General features: G+C 44.4%; 1 protein-coding gene across 3 annotated transcripts in view; it reads left to right on the top strand.

Annotated features, from left to right (window-relative positions):
• Positions 1 to 23,152, top strand: part of MAGI2 (membrane associated guanylate kinase, WW and PDZ domain containing 2) — a 977,993-nt gene that overhangs the window by 577,397 nt on the left and 377,444 nt on the right. For all 3 annotated transcript variants that reach the window (XM_084811512.1, XM_084811513.1, XM_084811511.1), the window contains exon 4: positions 18,221 to 18,436. In XM_084811512.1, coding sequence (XP_084667638.1) covers positions 18,221 to 18,436 — 216 coding nt within the window. The remainder of the gene's footprint in view (positions 1 to 18,220; positions 18,437 to 23,152) is intronic.

Genomic DNA, 23,152 nt, shown 5'->3' with positions numbered 1-23,152 from the left:
GACTTGTTTTTGTCAAATCCATGTTGGCTTCGAGTAATCACGGCATTGTTTTCAAGGTGCTTCCAGATGGATTGCTTTATCATCTGCTCCAGATTTTTCCCTGGGATTGATGTCAGACTGACTGGTCTGTAGTTCCCAGGTTCCTTCTTCTTACCCTTGTTGAAGATAGGGACAACATTAGCCCTCCTCCAGTCATCTGGCACTTCCCCCGTCCTCCATGATTTCTCAAAGAGAATAGACAGCGGTTCTGACAGTTCTTCTGCCAGTTCCTTTATTACTCTAGGATGCAGTTCATCTGGCCCTGGAGATTTGAACTCATTCAAAGTAATTAGGTGTTCCTTGACCATCTGCCCATCGATCTGAAGCTGCAATCCTGCCCCTTTAGCCTGCACTTCGCCTTTGCCAGGGGGGCCATAGGCCCTCTTTTGGGAGAAGACTGAGCCAAAGTAGGAATTGAGCACCTCTGCCTTTTCTTTGTCATCTGTTATCGTTTTGCCATCCTTATTTAATAGCTCAACAACCATTTCTTTCCTCTGACTTTTACTATGCACGTAGCTGAAGAAAGCCTTTTTGTTGTTTTTAGCATCCCTCGCTAACCTCAGCTCGTTCTCAGCTTTAGCCTTCCTGACGCCATCCCTGCAATTCTGTGCTACCTGCCTGTACTCTTCCTTTGTTACTTGGCCTTCTTTCCACTTCCTATATGTAATCTTTTTTGTTTTCAGGTCATCCCTAAGCTTTTTGTGAAGCCACATTGGCTTCTTCTGTTGTCTTCCACCTTTTCTTCTTGTTGGAATTGTTTGTGATTGTGCCTTGAGAATTTCCTTTTTTAAAAACTAGTACTTCATATGCCAGCTCTCTTGGCTTTCTCACTGTGCACTGAGAAACATAGCAAGGAAAGGCTACAAGCTGGTGATGCCAGAAGAGAGTGATCCCTTCTTGCATTGCCAGCTTGCTTAACTTCCTTGCTGTGCACTGAGAAAAGGGAGCTCCTTTCCATGTCTTTATTAGGATCTCCAATCACATGGCTCAAGCAAATGTAAACAGAAGCCCCCTGCAGATCTTGCTGCTCAGCACAGCAAGGCCAGGATCTAAGGAGCGGGGCTGGTGCACACGGGGACACTGTGGACAGGGCCAACATGTGGGGGCCATCGTGTCTGCAGTTTTAGCCTTCATGCATTCCAGAGAATGTGTGAAGAGGGCTTACCCTGCAGAGCAATCTAGTGAATTCTATGTGAAATGCCTAGTCCTTTAGTTATGGTAGGTAACATCTCAGGGTCAAAGAAATTACGTTATGGATTGGGACCCTAACATGTGGGGTGAGAAGGAGGGGCTTCAACCATTTGCCTCCTGCTGGGGTCCTGATCCACGTTGGGGTCCTGTGCCTGTCATTTACGTTGCCAAAAATTATCCAGTTGTAATGCAGAGCCCAATCCCAATAGGGACCACAGCAGGTCCCAATTAAAACAGGTCCCCTGGAATTACTCAGAGTAAAAAAAAGGGGGGCGGGAGAGACGTAGCTACTACCTACATCTTTAAAGTAGCCTGTAGTTTGCCCCTCTACAGGCTACTTTAAAGAGAAAGGGGTGGTATGAAAACACAATAGGGTGGAAGCGGAAGGATCAGGGCCTCACACTACCTTTCTGGAAGCAGAAATGCAGCACAAGAGCTCTTTCTGTGTGGTGGGGAAAGGACATGTGGGGGCTGGGCCGCCTGTGCTACCTTTCTCATGGCAGAAATCTGCAAGGGCCCTGGTGTCCCTTTTTGTATGGTGGAGAAAAGACATGCAGGGATCAGGATTCAGGACTCACACTGAGGGGGATTCAAATATTACACAGCTACATTGCTAACTGGGACTGGCCCGTGTGAGATCATATTATGCTAGTACTTTGCCATCTGCACTGGCAGCCCACTTAAAAATTCTAGGCCCAATTAAAAAAATCATTTTAAAGCCCTTAACAGCTTGGGGCCAGGTCTTGTCCCATATCTACCTATCTGGACCCTAAAGACCTTGTCCAAGGCCTTTCTCCAGGTATCCCCAACAAATGAGGTGAGGCGGGTGGCTCCATGAGAGAGGGCCTTTTCAGTGGTGGCTCCCAATCTTTAGAATGCCCTTCCCAGAGAGGCTCACCTGGTGTCTACATTATGGTCTTTTCAGCACCAGGGGAAGACTTTTTTATTCTCTCAGGCATTTTAAGAACTGTCTTTAGTGCTTTTAGATGTTCCCACAGTTTTATTTTGCTGCTGGTTTTATGTGCCGCAGTGTGTTTATTCTTTGCTGCCATTTTATCTGGGTTTTATTATGTGAATGTTTTTATTCATTGTGTTATGGTCTGCATTTTATGCTTTTAATGTATTGTACACTGCCCAGAAGACTTAGGTTGTTGGGTAGTTCAAAAGTGCAATAAATAAAAATGCACTGAACATGTGTTCACACTATGTACACTTGTTCAGGTACTTGTGTGAAACTAGCCCTTCCATGCTGAAAGGAAGACAGGGACAGATGTGCCAGTCTATCCACCTCCCCCTGTGATCTTCCCTTGTTTCTCCAACTGATCCCATCCATGCATATGGATTAACCTGGAACAAAGTTCTGTGTGAACTGATAGTACACACCGTCACCCAATGGTGTCTCCTGTGATCTACCACTATTATGGTAGACCATAGGATTGATGTATATCATCTGGTAATGTGTTTGCCTGAGACATGATTGTGCAGAAAATCAAGCTGCTCTTTCGTTTTGTAAACTTTCCCTAGGACTGCAATTGTTCCTTATGTTTATTACCGAGTGTGAAAAAATGATCGATCAGCATTTAGGTCTGAGAATTTCTCTTCAGTCACTGTATTCTCTAGGGGTTTAGTTGCCCCATTTAGGAGCCTGTTTGTGCGTTTACAGACCAGTGTTGGCCAGAGGTAGCCCTCCATCCTGCCAGCTCAGATTGGATGTCCACTTGCACTATATTGGAAATATTGCAGGCAGAGGCCTGGAAATTATAGCATTAAACACAGTTGATATACTGGATCATTTGTTTTGCTTCTCTTCATTTTTTGCCCAGCGGGTAACAAGCAGAGGTGTCAGTGAAAATATGTCAAACATGCATGTGTCCAAGAAATGGGGTGCCACAGGGTTCCATCCTCTCCCCGATGCTATTTAACATCTATGTGAAGCCGCTGGGGGCTATCATCAGGAGGTTTGGGATGCGGTGTCACCAATATGCGGATGACACGCAGCTCTACCTCTCATTCAAATCCTCAGCAACGTTGGCCATAGAATCCCTGTCCAAGTGTCTGGAGACAGTGAGGGGCTGGATTGGGAGGATTAAGCTGAAGCTGAACCCTGACAAGACCGAGGTACTTTTGGTGGGAGACAAGGGGAAGTTGGGGGAGGTTGATCTGGTATTGAATGGGTTATGACTACCCTTGAAAGACCAGGTCCACAGCCTACGGGTCATTTTAGACTCCCAGCTGTCCATGGAGTCTCAGGTGTCAGCTGTGAGCTGGGCAGCGCTGTACCAACTCCATCTGATATGGCAGCTGCGCCCCTACCTTCCCGACCATCTGCTCCCATCAGTAGTACATGCCCTGGTCTCCTCTCGTCTAGACTATTGTAATGCGCTCTACATGGGGTTACCCTCGAAGATAGTTTGGAAGCTGCAGGTGGTGCAGAACACGGCAGCTCACCTGATTAAAGGCAGCCGCCAGCGTGATCACATCACTCCAGTGCTGAAGGAGTTGCACTGGCTACCATTTGTTTTCCAGGCCAAATTCAAGGTGTTGGCTTTGACCTTTACAACCCTATACAGTTCCGGCCCAACCTATCTCAAGGAGTGCCTCCAGCAATACCAGACAGGCCGCTCAACAAGATCAGCCTCGGATGGCCTTCTCTCTGTCCCATCTGCCAGGACAGCTAGGCTGGTGAGGATGAGAGGGCCTTCTCTGAGGTGGCCCCCATTCTGTTTATTTATTTATTTATTTATTATTAAATTTATTAATTGCCCATCTGGCTGGTCACCCAGCCACTCTGGGCGATGTACAACATACAATAAAACAGTTTAAAACAATAAAATTCTACAATAAAAACATTTTCTAAAATACCCTAACCCACCCCAAATGCCTGCCTGAACAACCACATTTTTAATGCATGACGGAAGCTCCTTAAAGAGGGGGCATGACGGAGTTCCCTAGGGAGGGAGTTCCACAGAGTGGGGGCCACCACAGAAAAGGCCCTCTCCCTCGTCCCCACCAGTTTAGCTGTCCTGGCTGATGGGACAGAGAGAAGGCCATCCGAGGCTGATCTTGTTAAGCGGCCTGTCTGGTGCTGCTGGAGGCGCTCCTTAAGATAGGCTGGGCCGCAACCATATAGGGTTTTAAAGGTCAAAACCAACACCTTGAATTTGGCCCAGAAAACAACTGGTAACCAGTGCAACTCCTTCAGCACTGGAATGATGTGATCTCGCCGGCGGCTGCCTTTAATCAGGCGAGCCGCCGTGTTCTGTTGAACTCCCTCCCTAGAGAACTCCGCCATGCCCCCTCTTTAATGAGCTTCCACCATGCATTGAAAACTTGGTTGTTCAGGCAGGCATTCGGGGTGGGTTAGGGTATTTTTTATGATTTTTTAATGTAGCATTTTATTGTTAGGGTATTTTTAGAACATGATGTTTTAATGCTTAATTTTACTGGTTTTGATTGTTGTATTGTTGGGCCGGGTGACTGGCCAGATTAAGACATTTAATAAACAAACAAACACCGGGGTTGGGGGAGAGCTAGAGAGAGATGAGACCAAATAAATACAATCACCCCCAGGCTAAAGAGCTTGTCAATGAGAGACCAAAGATGAGAAGCATTAATCTGCCATGGACATTGATTCCAGCTGCAAGACTGTGTGACTCAAACTTTTAAAAAAAGGGGGGGGGTTGTTCTTGATGGAAGAGATCACTTTTTGGTCTCTTAGCAAACTGCTGAATGCCAATTCCGTTTGCATTGCTCTGTTTGAAGATATTGATCTAAGTGCTTATTGTCCATTAGTAGAGGCTAATGGGAAATCACATTGTAATCCCAATTTATTCATTAAACTAATCCTCTTTCTATTGCTGATCTCCTTATATGCACTCTACCTCTTAGAAGCTCTACGTTGTGTTTTTTATCCTTGTGCGATGCTGCAGGGCTCGATGCATTTCGCACCAGTTGTAGTTTTAGGCTGCAGCCAGGATGCAAAGTGCTATTTTAGGTGCGCCTGAAGCCTTGAGCAGGGCCCCTGTGCCAAATCGCAGTTTGCTGTCTGACATAGTGGGCTGCTGTTCAAGAAACAGGAGATCTTTTCGGCATGTGGAAGCAGAGATGCCGTTCTTTGGATTCTGGCCCAGCTCAATAAGATAAACGTTGTTGAATCTAGTTCTGGGTCCACATATATTTCGAGTGTCACTGTAATCTGTGATGAGGCCTTAAGAAGCAAAAATAACAGCACAATCCTGTGCATATCCACTCCCTGGTATGTGTTGTATAGCAGCCTTTTCCAACCTGGCACCCTCCAGAAGTGTTGGACTGCAACTCCCATCATGCTAGCTGGGGACTTGTAATTTAACATATCTGGAGAGTGCCAGTTGGGGAAGACTGGTGTGTATGATTGCAGCCAAATGTTACATATTTTAAAGAAATCTGAAGTTGAAACCAGAAGCCCCAGTTTGGCATTACATTTCTTGTGCCGTTTAGAATCAAGAAATAATTTAACTTGCCACTTGCTGAAACTAATGTTTCTATGGGAGCAATATTTTTATTATACTCAACTTCAGGCAGTTGTTTCCTCCTCCTCTCCCACCTCTTGCAATATCTTCATGCACTTTTCTTTTTTTTATTTGGAGACTATGGGAAACATTTTCTATTTGTATTTAGCACTTAAGGAGGAGAACCAGCTGCATGACATTTAATTTCTTCAGGCTGTGTCTTCCAGCTCAACAGGCCTGTGAGTGCTAGATGCCATTAGACTGACTTAGGGAAGGGACCCCTTGCATGTCTCTCCAAGTGTGGTTTGTAGGGGAGCCTGCTTGAGGAACAATTTAAATAAATGAATAGATCTGCCAGCTGAGAAACTGTGGGCAGCTCAATTACAAGCACGTTTGGAGAAACTGCCAGCCAAAATAAACATTCCAGAGGGCTGCCTTAAAGTTGACAAAGGGCATCTGAAGACTGCACCACCCAAGTGAAATTAACAGGAACACAGGAAGCTGCCTTATACTGAGTCAGACCTGGGTCCATCTAGGTCAGTATTGTTTACACTGACTGGCAGCAGCTTTCCAGGGTTTCAGGCAGGATTCTTTCCTAGCCCTACCTGGAGACGTGATGCCAGGGGCGGGGTGGGGTGGAAGATCAAATTGGTAGTATTGTGCATGCACTCCATGCACTCTACCTCTGAGTGACAACTCCTCCACTCATCAATAATGAACTGCAATAATTCCGGTTTTGGAAACAAGCCTGAAGGGCCTGTAAAAAGCTGGACATCTCTACAGTGATGCAGACAAATCTTACATCCCTGAGGTGAGGGGAGAAAGTGTTGATCTAGGTGGAGTTTCCCTCCATGCTGTGTTTGGGTAAGGGCATAAGAAGCGGTGCAAGGGCACAAAATAATCCTGGATCTGAAGCTGCATAGAACGTTGCTGCTGAGCATTTAGGGACGGGGCTGATAAAAATCACTGGGATTGCACTTTCTGACTTTGCAAACCAGAACTGGAGCAGTGGAGCACACCTATGAGGCAAGATTATGATCATGCAGATGCCATGACTTCAACAACAAGTCAGCTTCTTTTTTGCCTTCTCCTTTCCCTCCCCACACTCCGGCCCAGCCCAGCCTGCTTTTTGTAACATGTTTCCTGATAGAGAGATCTGGAGATCTCAGAAGCTTGCAAAAGCTTCCACATTTTTGGTGATCTTTTGGCTGGCCCAATAAAGTATTACACTAATATGGATTTTGAAGGAAATAAACTTGAAGGACAATGTATCTCAGCATCTCTTCACAAATTCACAAATGATATGCTGAGCTAAGAAATGCACCTTTGTGGAACAGGCAGTGGAGGCTGGTGGGTCCTATTTCAGTGGGGCTGTGAATCTGCTCTGGGTTTCAGTCAGAACCAGTGAGAACTCTAAAGGAGCTACCCAAGGTGCTGGACCCATTTTGGGTATAGGTTTCAGCACTTTGTATAGTTCCTTTAGAGTTCTGACTGAAACCCAGAGTACATTCACAGCTCCACTGAAATAGGACCCACCAGTCTCCACTGGGAACAGGACAAAACTCTGTTTTTATGTTACATTGGAAAAGTCTCAGAAGCAGAGTGTTTTCTGCTTTAATAACTCATTCACCAAGCTAAGGAAGGCTTTGGTAATTTGGCAGCCTCTAACTCAAGATAGGATTTATTAAGGCACAAACCACTGGGAGCGAGTCTTGCATTGAGCCTCACGGAACTGAATGCTGCATAAGAGCAAAATTGCAGGGAAAGATCTTAATGACTGAATCTAGACTCTGCAATCCTGTGCATAGTTCTACATGTGTAAATCCCAGTAACTTCATCTTGACTTGACATGAGTGCAAATTTGTAGGATTTCAAGTTTAAATTTTAAAGGGCACTGATTCCTAAGCTATATTTACTAAAATGAATTAAAGTAGATTAAAATTCACATCGTGTCTGATACTAATGGTGATGAGGTACTAGTGAACCATTTCCTATAATCAATAAATTAATTCTCCTGCACTTTGTTTTTGAATGGCTCAGAATTAATGTTTTCAAAAATGCATGGTTCGTTTGTAAAATTTGGGGAATAAACACTAAGGGGCCAACGTGGTGATTTCAAGCTAGCTTTATGTTTTAATGCTTCAATTTACACTAGATTGATCAAAGCCATGAGGAACTGTTAAAGCAGATGGAAAATGCAGGAACACCTTCATCCTTCTCTTCCCCTCCCAAAAAACTCACTTTTCAGTGTGACTTAGAGGAATACAGAAGGAATAACCAAAATCTTTGAAGTCACTTAAGGCCACCACAAACCACTGAAGCGATCACACTCCCATCTCCTACCTCAAGCAGCAGGGATGAGTGTCATTGAGTGTCATTTGCATTGAGCTGTTATGTGGAGGAGGGCAAGGGACCATGTCAGTAATGCTGCCTTATACAGCACAGCCAATCCACAGGACAGCATTCATCACTTTCCAGTGGGGCCAAGTAGAATTTTATTATTTGTTTGTTTGTTTATTTGTTTATTTTATTAATCGCCCATCTGGCTGGTCAGCCAGCCACTCTGGGCAATGCACAACAATAGAAACAGTTTAAAACAATAAAATTCTACATTAAAAACATTGTATTTCTAAAAATACCCTAACCCACCCCAAATGCCTGTCTGAACAACCACATTTTTAATGCATGGCAGAAGCTCATTAAAGAGGGGGCATGGTAGAGTTCCCTAGGGAGGGAGTTCCACAGAGTGGGGGCCACCACAGAGAAGGCCCTCTCCCTCGTCCTCACCAGTCTAGCTGTCCTGGCTGATGGGACAGAGAGAAGGCCATCCAAGGCTGATCTTGTTAAGCGGCCTGTCTGGTGTTTTGGTTCCCATTCCAGCTTTGGCCAGGAGAAGCAGGACTGCCCACCCCTACTCCCCCAGTCTGCTCTGCTGGATAGCTTGATGGTCGGTATAAGCTTCCCAAATTAAGCAAGGTATACTTAATTAGATTATAAAAGCAGGATCAGCAGGCATTGGAAGGGACTGGAGAGGCATCAAAGAACAGTAGAGGGAACCCTGAAACATCAGAGTGATGAAAGGAGGCATGGCAAACCCACCCACCGCTCCCTTTCTGCCTCTTTGGAGGGGACCTGGAAAGTGGTCTAACCTTTGGGCTCAGATGGACCAACAGCTTCATTGACCCCGATGCTTAGCAGTTTGGGGCTGATGACACTCCAAGGGCCTCTTCCACAGACAGTGGAAGATAAGAAGCAGTTAAAATAATGAATTGATCATCAGAATGAAAAAGGCCAAGGACTGTAATGTAAAGATATATAAACCACCACTTTCCTTTCTTAAGCAGGCCTCTGAAATAGATGTCAAGGCGCAGGTGGCAATGGAGATAAGGAGAAGCCAATTCCCCTTGGCTTTGGAAGACTTTTATTTATTTATTTAAAAAGTACACTCTGGCTTATGATTTATGTGTGGTTATAAATAAATATATACTCTGTTTCCCAAATATGTATCCAGCTACTTCTTTCAACATGTCTGCTAAAGACACACACACACACACAGCGAAAGAGAGAGAGAGAGAGAGAGAAGAATCTGACTGAGCTTGGAGAGTAGCAGAGATAATTACCAACTTGAAACTTAAAATGGGGGAGATCTGCGTTATATCAGCTGAAAGTTTTAAAAAGAAAATAGTCAATATATGGCTTATTGAATCAACTGTTTTTCCCATTGTGTTTTTCTAACTCCAGATGAACAGACAAAGGAAAATGAAATATAACTCCAGATTTTCAAATGTGGCTATTGATTCTGCATGAAGTCATTTTGAGAGGTTTGGACTGCAATTCACAGCCCATTTATTCCTGAGGAATCATATCAGAGGAATGGGATTGTTTCAGTAAGCGCTAAGCACAATTTGAGATACCATGTTTTCAGAAATTGTTGCATAGCGCTTTCTGAAAATGCCCTTCGAGGTATCTCTGGCTAAGTACCTAGAACTGGGCCACTGTTTGTAGCTAATAAACAATAAAAAGCTAGGGCAGGATAAGTACTAAGTCTCCAGCATTTATATTGCTATGAAGAATCGGGATAAAATCTATTAGAATTATAATTCTGTGGGAAATGAAGAGTAACGGCAGAAGGCGGGAAGTATAAAGCAACAAGAAGTTATCAGTTGTAGGCTTGTTAATCTGTGCAGACTGTTCTGAGCCATTTTGTTATGAAAAGATCCCCCACCCCAATCCAGATAATAACAAAATACCTTTCACATTGCTCACATGAAGCACTGGGTTCCACTTTCTTTGTTTTATACAAATAAAAAGGCACCAAATGCGATGAATGGAGGTAGATGCTCAGCACCTCTGAATTTTCATTGGCCAGATCAACAAAAAGGCTGCCAGGCTCTTCACACCACCAGGTGTGGCACAGCAGAGTAGCAATTAATTCCTAGGAACTATATGGCTTATCCGTGCATGTGCTAGACACAAGCTGAAAATTCTCAGGAAATTTTCTTTTTTCAGTCACCCACACAATGTTGGAAATGTATCCAAAGATAAATTTGTCATAACTTTATTTTTCAGGCACCTCACCAACTGTTGGAAATGTTTATCCCTGTGGAGAACATTCAGAGATCCCCCAACCACCATTTTCCCACCAAGAATAGGGTGAAAAAAACCAGGCGCAAATGTGGCTCCAACCCAGTATGTTTTAATAGTTGAAGGACACTATGGGCTTGGCCCCTACTCCCTCCAGTCCTTCTCTCTTAGCCCATTCAGCATTAATTGAGCCAAAATATCTCAGAAGATCATTCATAACAGTCCAAAAAAATCACCATTTGGTTAGATATACAAAAATCCATTTTATGATGGGCAAAGGCCCTAATTTTGTACGGCATATATGGAAGCAGTTCAACTCTTTCGAAGTGCACACTAAAATATTACATTCCCTGCTTATATGTTCAAAACTGGTCATCTGTACAGGCAGATGGAAGAAGAAACCCACCTTCTCAAATAACAAGAGTGGAATGTACCTTTGCTGTTATATTGTTTTAAAGAAGCACCAAAGAATTGTATTCCCTTGCGCGACTGGGACATATTTGCCCAAGGAATCTGGTTACAGGAAGCATATCTGAGAAAAACCACAGTCCTCACAGTTGCGTTTGGGCCAATTGGAGAGGATGGATGCCCAAAGTTACTCTAAGCTCTTGTTTATCAGGTCTCTCCAGACATTGCTGAAAGCTGCTTTTCCCTGGCAGAATTCCAGCATGCCTGGAAAACTGTCCCCATTGGTACAAGGAAAAGAACAGTCAATCCCATTGCTGGTGGATTACAATGTCAGATGTGAAGAGTGTTTGGAGTTTGGAATTTCCCTCCACCCACACCAGGTGAAATGGATTCCCCTAGAGATCCTTTGCCCCAGTGAATATTGCTCCCCACATAATACTTGTATTTATATCATAGTTTTATCTGTATCCTATGATTCTCTAACACCTGCTTTTTTGAAGCTGATATCTAAAAGCAAGCCAATCTGAATCCTTAATTCCAGAGATCTTGCTATAATTACTGTCCATGGTAAACCAGGAGAAAGCAGCAAATTCTTCTATCATGTTAGTGTTAACCATTTCACCTTTTTTTTTTTTTTTTTACCATTCATTGCTAGGAATATATCCCGTACCCATTTATCCAAGTGAAGAATTTACATGGTCATTTCTGACCAAACATTTTCTATTGCAGTTTAAGCCACAGAAAGTGTGTGTGTGTGTGTATGTGTGTGTTTGTGTGTATATACACCATATACAAATGCTGTAGTCAGCAAGTGAGCTCCTACATTCTGCACTAGCAGAAGCTTCCATGCCATCTCCAAGGGAAATTCAAATGTCAAGCACATTACACAAGTCAAATATGGTTAAGCATTTCAATGAAGAAAAATATCTGCAACCAGACAACATTTCTGCTCAGGAAAGAGATGTACTTGCATGAAATTACAAGAGGGATTTTTTTTTTTTAAGTTCTGATTATTTTAGAATTATTCTCAGGATTTGGTCCAAACTATGGAGAATGCGTCTTTATTCTCCTTAAAAATACTAATGTTAGCTTCAAAGTCATCAATGTTCAGTTGATGTTTCAGTGATTCTAGACAATGGAGGACGCAATCCTATCGGGATATGCAGCTACCTCCAAACTCAGAGGCAACCACCTATCCAATGCAGGGCAGGAGAAGTGTGGAGGGGATTGTCCCCTCCACGCTTCTGCCACCCTGCATTTGTGGCTAGACAGCCGATTTTGGCTGTCTAGCCATGGGAAAGCAGAGTGGGGGAAGCAGCTGCCAGACAACACATAGGATGTGTTGTACTGGCATTTCCGCCTTACCTGCCCACAGGAATGCCCACAGGAATGCCCCGTGTTCGTTGCTCCGCGTTCCTCTTCTGAGTGCAGAGCACAGGCCATTCTGAGCTGCCTGAGCGAGAGCATGGGAGTGAGTAAAGGTTGATTTCCAGGGAACCAACCTCGGAGCGGAGGCTCTGAGGTTGGTTCCTGGAAACTGACATATCCTATGGCCATCTAGCCGCTGACTAGCGGCCATAGGATTGCTCCTTTAGTAACTGTCCTTTCAAAGCTTAGCATATGAATTAAGAGCATTTCTGTGTCTGACACATTGACATTTTTGCTCAAGAAAATGCCAAATTGCAACAACAAAGATTTGCAGTAGCTATTTAAGAGAACAAGATTCCAACATATTGTATACTAAAAGCCTTATGTGAGTTTTAGAACCATTAGGCATAGTGCATTTTCTTAGTGAATCACTATTACTGAAACATCTGTTCTATATAATGTCATTGCAATGTGAAGAAGTCTGAGTTGTTACATTTGTTAATTACCTCTCTGTAGTAAAGTCAGGTAAGCTGGCATTACATGCGCTCCCCAGTACATTTCTATTGCCAGGATATATTGTTTATGTGTAGGTAGAAAATATACCTCATCTGCATTGTAACTGTAGGGTAGACATCAATTAAAATTTCTTGTAGCTATCCAGAGTCACCTGTTATTCACATAAATAATCTGTTACATAAGATACCTGAAAATCTTATTACCTGTTACATAAGATACCAGTGCTCTTCAAAATTTTTATTAATGACTTGGAGGAGGAGGTGCAGGGAATGCTGATCAAATTTGCAGATGACACAAAATTGGACAGGATAGCTAATACTTTGGAAGACAGAAACAAAGTTCAAAGTGATCTGATTAGACTGGAGCGCTGGGCAGAAAACAACAGAATGACATTTAATAGGGATAAATGCCAAGTTCCGCACCTAGGAAAAAGAAACCAAATGCACAGTTACAAGATGGAGGATATGTGGCTCAACAACACTACAAGCGAGAAAGATCTTGGAATTGTTGTCGATCACAAGCTGAATATGAGCCAACAATGTGATATGGCTGCAAAAAAGGCCAATGCTCTTTTGGGCTGCATTCATAGAAGCACAGCTTCCAAATCCCGGGAAGTACTAGTTCCCCTCTACTCAGCACTGGTTAGGCCTCATCTGGAGTACTGTGTCCAGTTCTGGACACCACACTTGAAGAAGGATGCAGACAAACTGGAGAGGGTTCAGGGGAGGGCAACAAAGATGATCAGGGGACTGGAAACAAAGCCCTATCAAGAGAGACTGAAAGAACTGTCCATGTTTAGCCTTGAGAAGAGAAGACTGAGGGGAGATATGATAGCGCTCTTCAAGTACTTGAAAGGTTGTCACAGAGAGGAAGGCCAGGATCTCTTCTCGATCATCCCAGAGTGCAGGACACGGAATCATGGGCTCAAGTTACAGGAAGCCAGATTCTGGCTGAACATCAGGAAAAACGTCCTGACTGTCAGAGCAATACGACAATGGAACCAATTCCCTAGGGAGGTGGTGGGCTCTCCCATATTGGAGGCGTTCAAGACGAGGCTGGACAGCCATCTGTCAGGGATGCTCTGACTTGGATTCCTGCATTGAGCAGGGGATTGGACTCGATGGCCTTGTAGGCCCCTTCCAACCCTACTATTCTATGATTCTATGATTAAAATGCAAATAATGCATCTTCAGAAAACCCCATGAATACTGATCAATTTAAGGAGCATGAGAGTTAGCTGGGAGATTTCTAGAATTTTGGATTTCCGAAATATTATTTGCTTGCCTACTGCTTCACAGTGCTTATTAATGAGGACAGATGGAGCATGTGCTCTATCTCTCCTGTATTCATGCTATGCTTCATTATATATCTTGGATGAAGACAGGTTCAGCACCCTGAAAAAGTGAGGTGAAACCATATTATGTTGGTAGACTTCCAGATGTCTGACCCAGACAGTTTCTGCTTTCTTAAGGCTTTAGACTGCCCTCAGGATTTGGATCTGAATGACACTAGTCAAGTCTAATCAGTGATGGTGGGATATTTTTCAACACCATCACAGAGGGTTCCTTCCAAATGTTTTTCCTATCACCACTTCCTTAACATAATATTATAACACTAAGTCATTTGGCTTTAAGGGTAGACGCAGGTGAGGGCCGGTTAAAAGCCAAACTTTTTTTATATATATATTTAGGAATATTTATATCCTGGTTTTAGCTCCTCAAAAGACTATGCATTCTAAATGAAGAATCCAGTGACACACTGGAATAAAAACAATTTAAAACAGTAAATCTAAAAGCAGATAACTGTAAAAATCAATAAAACAATTTATTGACTTATTGATTTGCTTACTTGCTTACTGCCTTTCTATACTGTCCAATAGCCAAAGTTCTCTGGGCAGTTCACAAAACAAAGGTTAAAACAACAAAATACCTGAATATAATAAACTGGTGTAAAATCTAAAACAAATTAAAACAACCACTGAATAAAACCAAAGTTAAAAAAAAAGAAGACGATAATAATGGTGGAAGGAACTAAAAAGCACCAACACATAAAACGGTCTTCACCTGGTGCCAGAAAGACTAGGTGAGCCTCTCTAGGAAAGACATTCCTTAACCGGAATGAAAACTGCCACTGAAAAGGCCCTCTCTCAAGTGGCTACCTGTCTCATCTTGCTTACTAGGGGCTCCTAGAGAAGGGCCTCAGAAGATGATCTTAGATATATTCAGAAGGAGACAGTCCTTCAGATAGTTTGGTCTAAAGCCATTTAGGGCTTTAAAGGCTTAGAGCTTTGAAGGCCTAAAGCCCAATTGAAATGGATCTAGACAATAAATTTAACTCACAAGTGCCTGGAGTTGATCAGCGACCACTCGCTCAAGCTCCTTGCACAAACAGATTACAACAGCAGAACAGGAAAATGAATCCTGAAAGCAGAATCTAGTGGCTGACTGGATGATTACAGTGGGTGATGACAACTTAGCTCAATCCTATGCATTTTCAGACAGAAAGAAGTCTTATAACTCCCAGCATCCCCCAGCAAAATACAGCAGATGTGAAAGGCCCAGACTTTTAAAAAAAGTTTTCACTTTGCACTGAAAAGACATCAGGGTCAGCCCCAGAAGAGCCTTCCTGGAGACAGCATTGCCCAGAAATGGGGTGCCACCAGGCCCATCAGGCCACCACCCACGTCACTTCTAATTGTGAAGAATCTTAGAGGAAGATCTTAATATCTGGACAAGTTTATATGGGGAAACGTGGTCCTCGTGGCACGTGGTCCTAAACTATTTAGGTCCTTAAAGCTTAAAACTAATCATTTTAGGTTCCACATCTGCACAAAAGGATCATTACATTGTGTAGTGAATAACCATGCACTCTAAGCACCTTCATAGCGCTTGTGCCTGTTGCAGCCTGGTGTGAATCCCGTGTGGAATTGCAATTCAAGCATCACACTACCATTCGGAGACTTGAGTTCAAATCCTTGCTCAGCCATGCAGCTCACTGAGTAACACGGGGCCAGTCAATTTATCTAAGCTTAACATACCCCACTGAGTTGTTGTGAGAATAACCATGTATGTTACTACTAGCTCTTTGCAGGGAGGGCAGGGCAGAAATATAACAACTGTGTGATTGGCTTTAGTGGGCTTGCATGGCACGAGTGTTCTGAGGTCCTAACTGTGAATTCATGCTGCCGCAAAATCCCCAGAGATTTGGTATTTCATGACGCACAGTCAGTCTGAATTAATTCAAACTGTCTCTCCCACAAAATCAATTACAATTCCAATTAAAATTAATGTTTAAATTCATGCAGAGATTTTGCAGGGTCTTTTAGAAGCAATAGCAGAACAGTTCCATGCTTGAAAATATGTAATCGTTGGATCCTCAGGGAGCAAAGGCAAGGGGAAAGGAACAGATGTGTTTTAAGAACTTAAATACTGTTCTGGTTAAAGATGCAGCAGCAATCCACCACGTTCGAGTTCCGACACAGATATTGTTGTTCTGTTGGTGTGGCCAAGAATCTCCAGCATTCCCTTTGCTGGATTCTATCCAATTTACTTTGTGTCAGAAAAAAAATCAAGAATAGGCAGGTGGATAACTGGCCTAGGGGTCTACCTCCTTCTAGTTGTCTTTTCAGCACCTTCTTATGACCTTTCTGTTTAGGTCGGTGTTTAATTTGGTCAGTTTTATTCGTTTTGGGTTGTTTCATCTGTTTAAGTTTGTGGTGCAGGATTTTTTAAAGCTATTTTGATGGTTTTAATTTTTTATAACTTATTGTTAACTGCCCTGGGCACTTTTAAAAGACAAACAGACAGGATATACATTTTCCTACAAATAAACCAGCCAGCTTCACACAGGTTGGAATAGCCCTTATTTTGATAACACCAAACCCTTCAAGCAATCTTACCAGCTGACAGAGTTGGATACATTGTGACCACCTGTCTGAGTGTAGGCATGCATGCTAGCACCTCTAGGCACAGCCCCTGCCATGGTGCACCCCTGTAGCCCCCAAGGGAGGGGTTTGTATACTGCCTTCCCCTGAGGTGGGATGCCCCATAGCAAGGGGACAGGACAGGCATATATCTCTGTCCCTTGGCTTACTAAACTCCCCTGGCTCCAAACTTAAGGATGGCTGAACTCACCCCTGCCCACACCGTGCACCACTCACCAGGCCCCTGACCCAGTTTGCCGGGCGTGGCAAGCCACTGAGTGGTCTACAGGCACCCAGTGAACAGTGCACGGCATCCCACTGCTCTGCCCTGGCCCATTTACACTAAGTTACAGGTGTAAATGGTCTATTTAGATCAGTTATGACTGTAATTTTGCGTAAGTGGGCCTATTTACAGCCACAGCTATTTACAGCACAAAAGGGCCCTTAATGTAAAAGAACGACCTGACATTTTCCACAAAATGGCAGCTCAGTGGAGCAGCAGGGACCTCTGTGCTTGCCCAACTTGGCGTGCACTGAGTCAGGCAAGCATGGGGATCCACGGACTGGCAGCCAGGGGCGGGGGTCGAGCCGGCAAGAAATCCCCAAGCCTCAAGCCCCAACCTGACGCCTGGGACAACCCTATTCAAACTCCAAAGCTCTTCATTGGTTAAGAAAGTCTGCCCCTAGTGACTGAAAATGTCATTGCAGGCTTCAAACACATGGACACATTTAAACTAATTAAATTTAGGGTGCAATCCTATGGGGATAGGTGACCACCTCCGAACTCGGAGGCAACCACCTAGCCAATGCAGGGCAGGAGAAGTGCAGAGGGGATCATCCCCTCCGTGCTTCAGCTGCCCTGCATTTGCAGCTAGACAGCCAATTTTGGCTGTCTAGCTGGTGGAAGGTGGAGCAGGGGAGGCGGCTGCCAGATGACACTGGCATTTCTGCTTTCCCTGCCCTCAAATACCCCATTTTCACCACTCCGCACTCCTCTTCCAAGCGCAGAGCACAGGGCTGTTCCAAGCTGCCTGTGAGGCAGCATGGGAGAGGAGGAAAGTTAATTCTCTGGGAACCGACCTCGGAGCACGGGCTCTGAGGTTGGTTCCTGGAAACCCACATATGCTATGGCTGTCTAGCCACTGACTAGCGGCCATAGGATTGCTCCCTTCATTAATGAATTTTTAAAGCAAAATAATCCTGAGGTGCACACCACTAGGGTCCCCTTAGTATCCATGCCAAGTTTCAGTTGTCTAGGTTTCACAGTCTTGGAGTTATGGTGCTGATAGGTAGATTGACAGATAGACACACATTCTCTTTTATTATTTTATTATTACATTCTTATTTTATCATTAGATAAATATGCAAACATTTGCACGAGCTAGGCAGAGAGGGGAAAACAGCAGCAGAATGTAGATCTGAGTGCAAATGCCTGTCAGTACATTATTACTTGCAATGGAATGCACATTCCAGTACACACTTGAATGTAAATGCCCAGCCCTATTTAACATGCATGCACCACCTCACTGATATAGTGCACAACAGTCTGTGCAACTCTTTTTTCCATCGTGAATATCTGAGACACTCCAAAGACTTTTCATGGGTATCTAAGACCAGGGGGAGGCAAAGCTGAAGATTATATGGAGATTAGTGGGTAGAGTTCGAACATCCCTATTTCTGGTCTGTCTTTCTTTCTTTTCCCTAGACAACTACTACGGTACTCCAAAGCCTCCAGCAGAGCCAGCCCCATTATTGTTAAATGTAACAGACCAGATACTCCCAGGTGCAACACCCAGTGCTGAAGGCAAACGCAAAAGAAATAAGTCCGTGAGCAATATGGAGAAGACTGGAATAGAGCCTCCAGAGGAAGAGGAGGAAGAAAGAGCTGTAGTCAATGGGAATGGCATGGCGATAACACCAGGTCAGTGCTTTGATATGCATCTGTTTCCCACCTCCCAGCTGAGCTTTTGATCTGTTTCCCACCTCCCAGCTGAGCAGAGCAGAGCAGAGCAGAGCAAGCTGCTCCAGCTGGTCCAGGGACTACAGAAGCAAGCAAGCTCCCAGAGCGGGAGCGACCAGAGCGAGCGAACAGGGGGAGCAAACAGGAGTTGGCCAGGGGAGTTCGGCAGGGGAGGTCAAGGGGGAGGTCCCTAATTTTTTTTTCTTTTTTAACTAACTTTGTTTCACTTATTTGTCTTGTAACACACACTTCCACACCAGTGGGACTTTGCTTTTAACCTCTATTGAGTAGGAGCAGGCACAGGCTAGTCTAGAACAATCACAAAGCTAGACACAAAAGGGAAAAGAGGCAATGGAAGGACAAGACTCTCCACTGGTGGTGACCTGCAAGGTGTGTGCAATGTTTGTTTTCTTGCCTGAGAACAACATGGCCTACACCTGCAACAAGTGTAAGTTGATCATGCTGCTGGAAGAAAAAGTAAGTGGACTGTCAACCCTCTGGGGAATAAGAGAACACGAAGAGTTCTAGGACAGAATGGCAGAACTACAGCCGCAAAGGGAAGACCAGAAGCTTGAAGAGCAACAGCAAGATGAGGCAGAAGTGGGAAATGCTGAGGTGAAGAAAAATGGAGTAGAGGATACTCCTTGGAAAAGGGTGACAGTTAGGAGAAGAAGAACTAGACGCCATGCTGCATCAGTGGAAGCAGTGGAGCTGTGGAACCGATTCCAGGTACTTGCGGATGAGACCGGAGGACAGCCTGCAGAGGAAGAATCACAGGGGAACCTACATGAGAGTGAGCAAGAGGCTGAAGGTCATTCAAACAGAGGTGATGAAACCCAGGCCTACAACAACAAAAAGAGAAGAGTAGTATTGTGGGAGACTCCTTGCTGCGTGGGATCAAGACCCAAGTATGTCACGAAGACCCGTGGACTCGCCAGGTATGTTGTCTCCCGGGAGGACGGATTAGAGATGAGACTGAAAGGTTGCCTGCACTCATAAAGCCCACTGACAGGTATCCCTTTCTTCTCATCCATGTGGGAACAAATGATACTGCCAAGTGGAGCTACGAAGAAATCATGTCAGACTTTGAAGCTTTGGGAAGGAAACTCAAGAACTTTGGGGCCCAGAGAGTTTTCTCATCCATCCTTCCAGTAGTTACAAGAGGGATAGAAAGGGAACTAAAAATACTCTGGGTGAATGACTGGCTACGAAGGTGGTGCTGACGAGAGTGATTTGGTTTCTGGGACCACAGACTATACTTCCTGGAAGATGGGCTGTTGGCAAGGGACAGGTTGCACCTCACAAAGGCTGGGAAGAATGTGTTTGGCCACAGCATGAAGAACTTCATCAGGAGGGCTTTAAACTGAATCCTACAGGGAAGGGAGATGCAAAGTTGGGGGTAACAATGGACGTAGGCACATGCACTGCAACGGAGAGAACAGCTCTAATAGCGCCCAATAATAGTCTTCAGACACATGTAGGAAGAAAGCCAGACTATGAAGCACATTGTCTTTGATGTCTATATACTAATGCCCAGAGTATGGGAAATAAACAGAACAAACTTGAACTCTTAATACAGGAGGGAAATTATGACTTAATAGGTATAACTGAGACTTGGTGGGATGACTCTCATGACTGGAATACAGCAATTGAAGGATATAACTTGTTCAAAAAGAACAGAAGGAACAGAAAGGGAGGTGGGGTTGCACTGTATGTGAAAAATACATATCTCTACACAGAAATACAGGAGGATTAGCTTGGTAGCCCCATCGAGAGCATCTTGGTCAAAATTAATGGAGCAAAGAATAAAAAGAAACATATGGTGGGAGTCTACTACCGGCCACCCAATCAAGGAGAAGACGAGGATGAAACTTTTGAAAAGCAAATAGCCAATGTTTCAAGGAAACATGATGTAGTAGTAATGGGGGACTTCAGTTTCCCTGAAATTTTTTTTGTTAGACAAATTCTGCAAAACATGCCCCCTCCAGGAAATTCCTGACTTGTGTGGCAGAAGATGAGAACGAGCTGAGGTTAACGAGGGATACTAAAAACAACAAAAAGGCTTTCTTCAGCTACGTGCATAGTAAGAGACAGAGGGAAGAAATGGTTGCTCAGCTATTAAATAAGGATGGCAAAGTGATAACAGATGACAAAGAAAAGGCAGAAGTGCTCAATTCCTACTTTGGCTCAGTCTTCTCCCAAAAGAGGGTCTATGACCCCCCTGGCAATGGCGAAGTACAGGCTGAAGGAGCAGGATTGCAGCTCGAAACTGATAGGCATATGGTCAAGGAACACCTAATTTCTTTGAATAAATTCAAATCTCCAGGGCATAAATTCAAATCTCCAAGTAACCTCCCTTGTAGACCATGGGAATGCTGTGGACATAATATACCTCGACTTCAGCAAAGCTTTCAACAAAGTGCCGCATGATATCCTGATGAGCAAACTAGCTCAAAGTGGGCTAGATGAAACAACGATCCCATGGATCCACAGTTGGCTAAAGAATTGGACTCCAAGAGTGCTTATCAATGGGACCTTCTCAAACTGGGGAGAGGTAACGAGCGGGGTACCGCAGGGCTCAGTCCTGGGCCCAGTGCTCTTCAACATTTTTATTAATGACTTGGAGGAGGAGGTGCAGGGAATGCTGATCAAATTTGCAGATGACACAAAATTGGGCGGGATTGCTAATACTTTGGAAGACAGAAACAAAATTCAAAGTGATCTGGATAGACTGGAGCACTGGGTAGAAAACAACAGAATGACATTTAATAGGGATAAATGCCAAGTCCTGCACCTAGGAAAAAGAAACCAAATGCACAGTTACAAGATGGGGGATATGTGGCTCAACAACACTACAAGCGAGAAAGATCTTGGAATTGTTGTCGATCACAAGCTGAATATGAGCCAACAATGTGATGTGGCTGCAAAAAAGGCCAATGCTCTTTTGGGCTGCATTCATGGGAGTATAGCTTCCAAATCCCAGGAAGTACTAGTTCCCCTCTACTCAGCACTGGTTAGGCCTCATCTGGAGTACTGTGTCCAGTTCTGGGCACCACACTTTAAGGAGGATGCAGACAAACTGGAGAGGGTTCAGGAGAGGGCAACAAAGATGATCAGGGGACTGGAAACAAAGCCTATGAAGAGAGACTGAAAGAACTGGGCCTGTTTAGCCTTGAGAAGAGAAGACTGAGGGGAGATAGGATAGCGCTCTTCAAGTACTTGAAAGGCTGTCACAGAGTGGAAGGCCAGGATCTCTTCTCGATCATCCCAGAGTGCAGGACACGGAATCATGGGCTCAAGTTACAGGAAGCCAGATTCTGGCTGAACCTCAGGAAAAACGTCCTGACTGTTAGAGCAATGCGACAATGGAACCAATTCCCTAGGGAGGTGGTGGGCTCTCCCACACTGGAGGTGTTCAAGACGAGGCTGGACAGCCATCTGTCAGGGATGCTCTGACTTGGATTCCTGCATTGAGCAGGGGGTTGGACTCAATGGTCTTGTAGGCCCCTTCCAACCCTACTATTCTATGATTCTATGATTCTATGATCTGTACCCCACCCCCACCCCAATTATTTCATAGATGAATTTTCAGCTGTCTGCCTTTGTGATTGAAGGCAAAACTTGATATTATTGCACATGCATGGCAGCCATTGAAGACGGCCACTGAGCATCTAGTTCTCTTCTCCCATTCTGCAACGCAGAATAGAGTGTCATGACGTCATGACATTTTGTGTTTCCCTCCTTTGGCATTACATTGTTTGATGCCAAGCGGGGCAATGTAAATTCAGAATGCCATGTCATCACAGCCTGAGGTACGTTCTGCTAGACTTTAAGGCAGGGGGACAATCTGCCCCCCCCAGAAGGCCTCATCCTCACCTCCAGCTCCTGCCCCGCCCCCTTTCCCCCTACCACTGATCACTTGGTGCTGTGCAAGCTTTTGTGGAGCATTTCCCACTTCTAAAAGGTTGAAATGGCTCTCCTAAGGCGTCGTTACTGGCAGGAACAGCTTGAAGCTCAAAAACCTGGGAGTTTGGGGTGTTTTTTGGCCCTCCCCATCTGTCTTTGGCCCCACCCTTTTTGCCTTCAGCCCTTCCCACTACTGGAATGAGGCCATGAAGACCTTGTCTGAGATGGAATTCAGGTCCTTGGCCTGAAAGTGGTTCTGTACATCCACTTAAAGGAGGGCTAGAAGTAGATGCACAATGCTGTTTTCAGCAGAGGACATGTTTTCACCAAAAAACTACTCAAGTGAGCTTACCTTTTACTCTTTGTTTTTCTGTTCTGAAACTGCCCCACTTTCCAGCATGTGAATCATGTCCCTTTTACATTATTTAATAGTATTGTGCTGTTTTCTTCAATTACTTGACTGCATGGTTCTTTAGTAATATCTTGACACAATGCAACAGAAAGTAGTGTCATTCTCTGTGCCATGCAATGCACCAGAGCATTTACACCAGGGGTGAGGAACCTGGGACGTTCCAGCTGGTGTTGGACTCCAGTTCCCTTCGGCTCCGCCAGCATGGCCAATGGTTAAGGATGATGGGAATTGTAATCCAACAACATCTGGAGGGCCACAGGTCCCTCAACCTTGATTTATACAGTGCTTTTTCCTAAGTGCTGAGATCTCTTCAAAATCTCAGGCTCCTTTCACAGATTCCCCCTAATGAAAGTCATCAT

The sequence above is a fragment of the Heloderma suspectum genome, chromosome 7 (genome assembly GCF_057233095.1).
Source record: "Heloderma suspectum isolate Gila_16-S chromosome 7, 16-S_ref, whole genome shotgun sequence".
Lineage (NCBI taxonomy): Eukaryota > Metazoa > Chordata > Lepidosauria > Squamata > Helodermatidae > Heloderma > Heloderma suspectum.
Note: the sequence above shows the minus strand (reverse complement) of the source record. Positions and strands in the feature narration are given on the sequence as shown.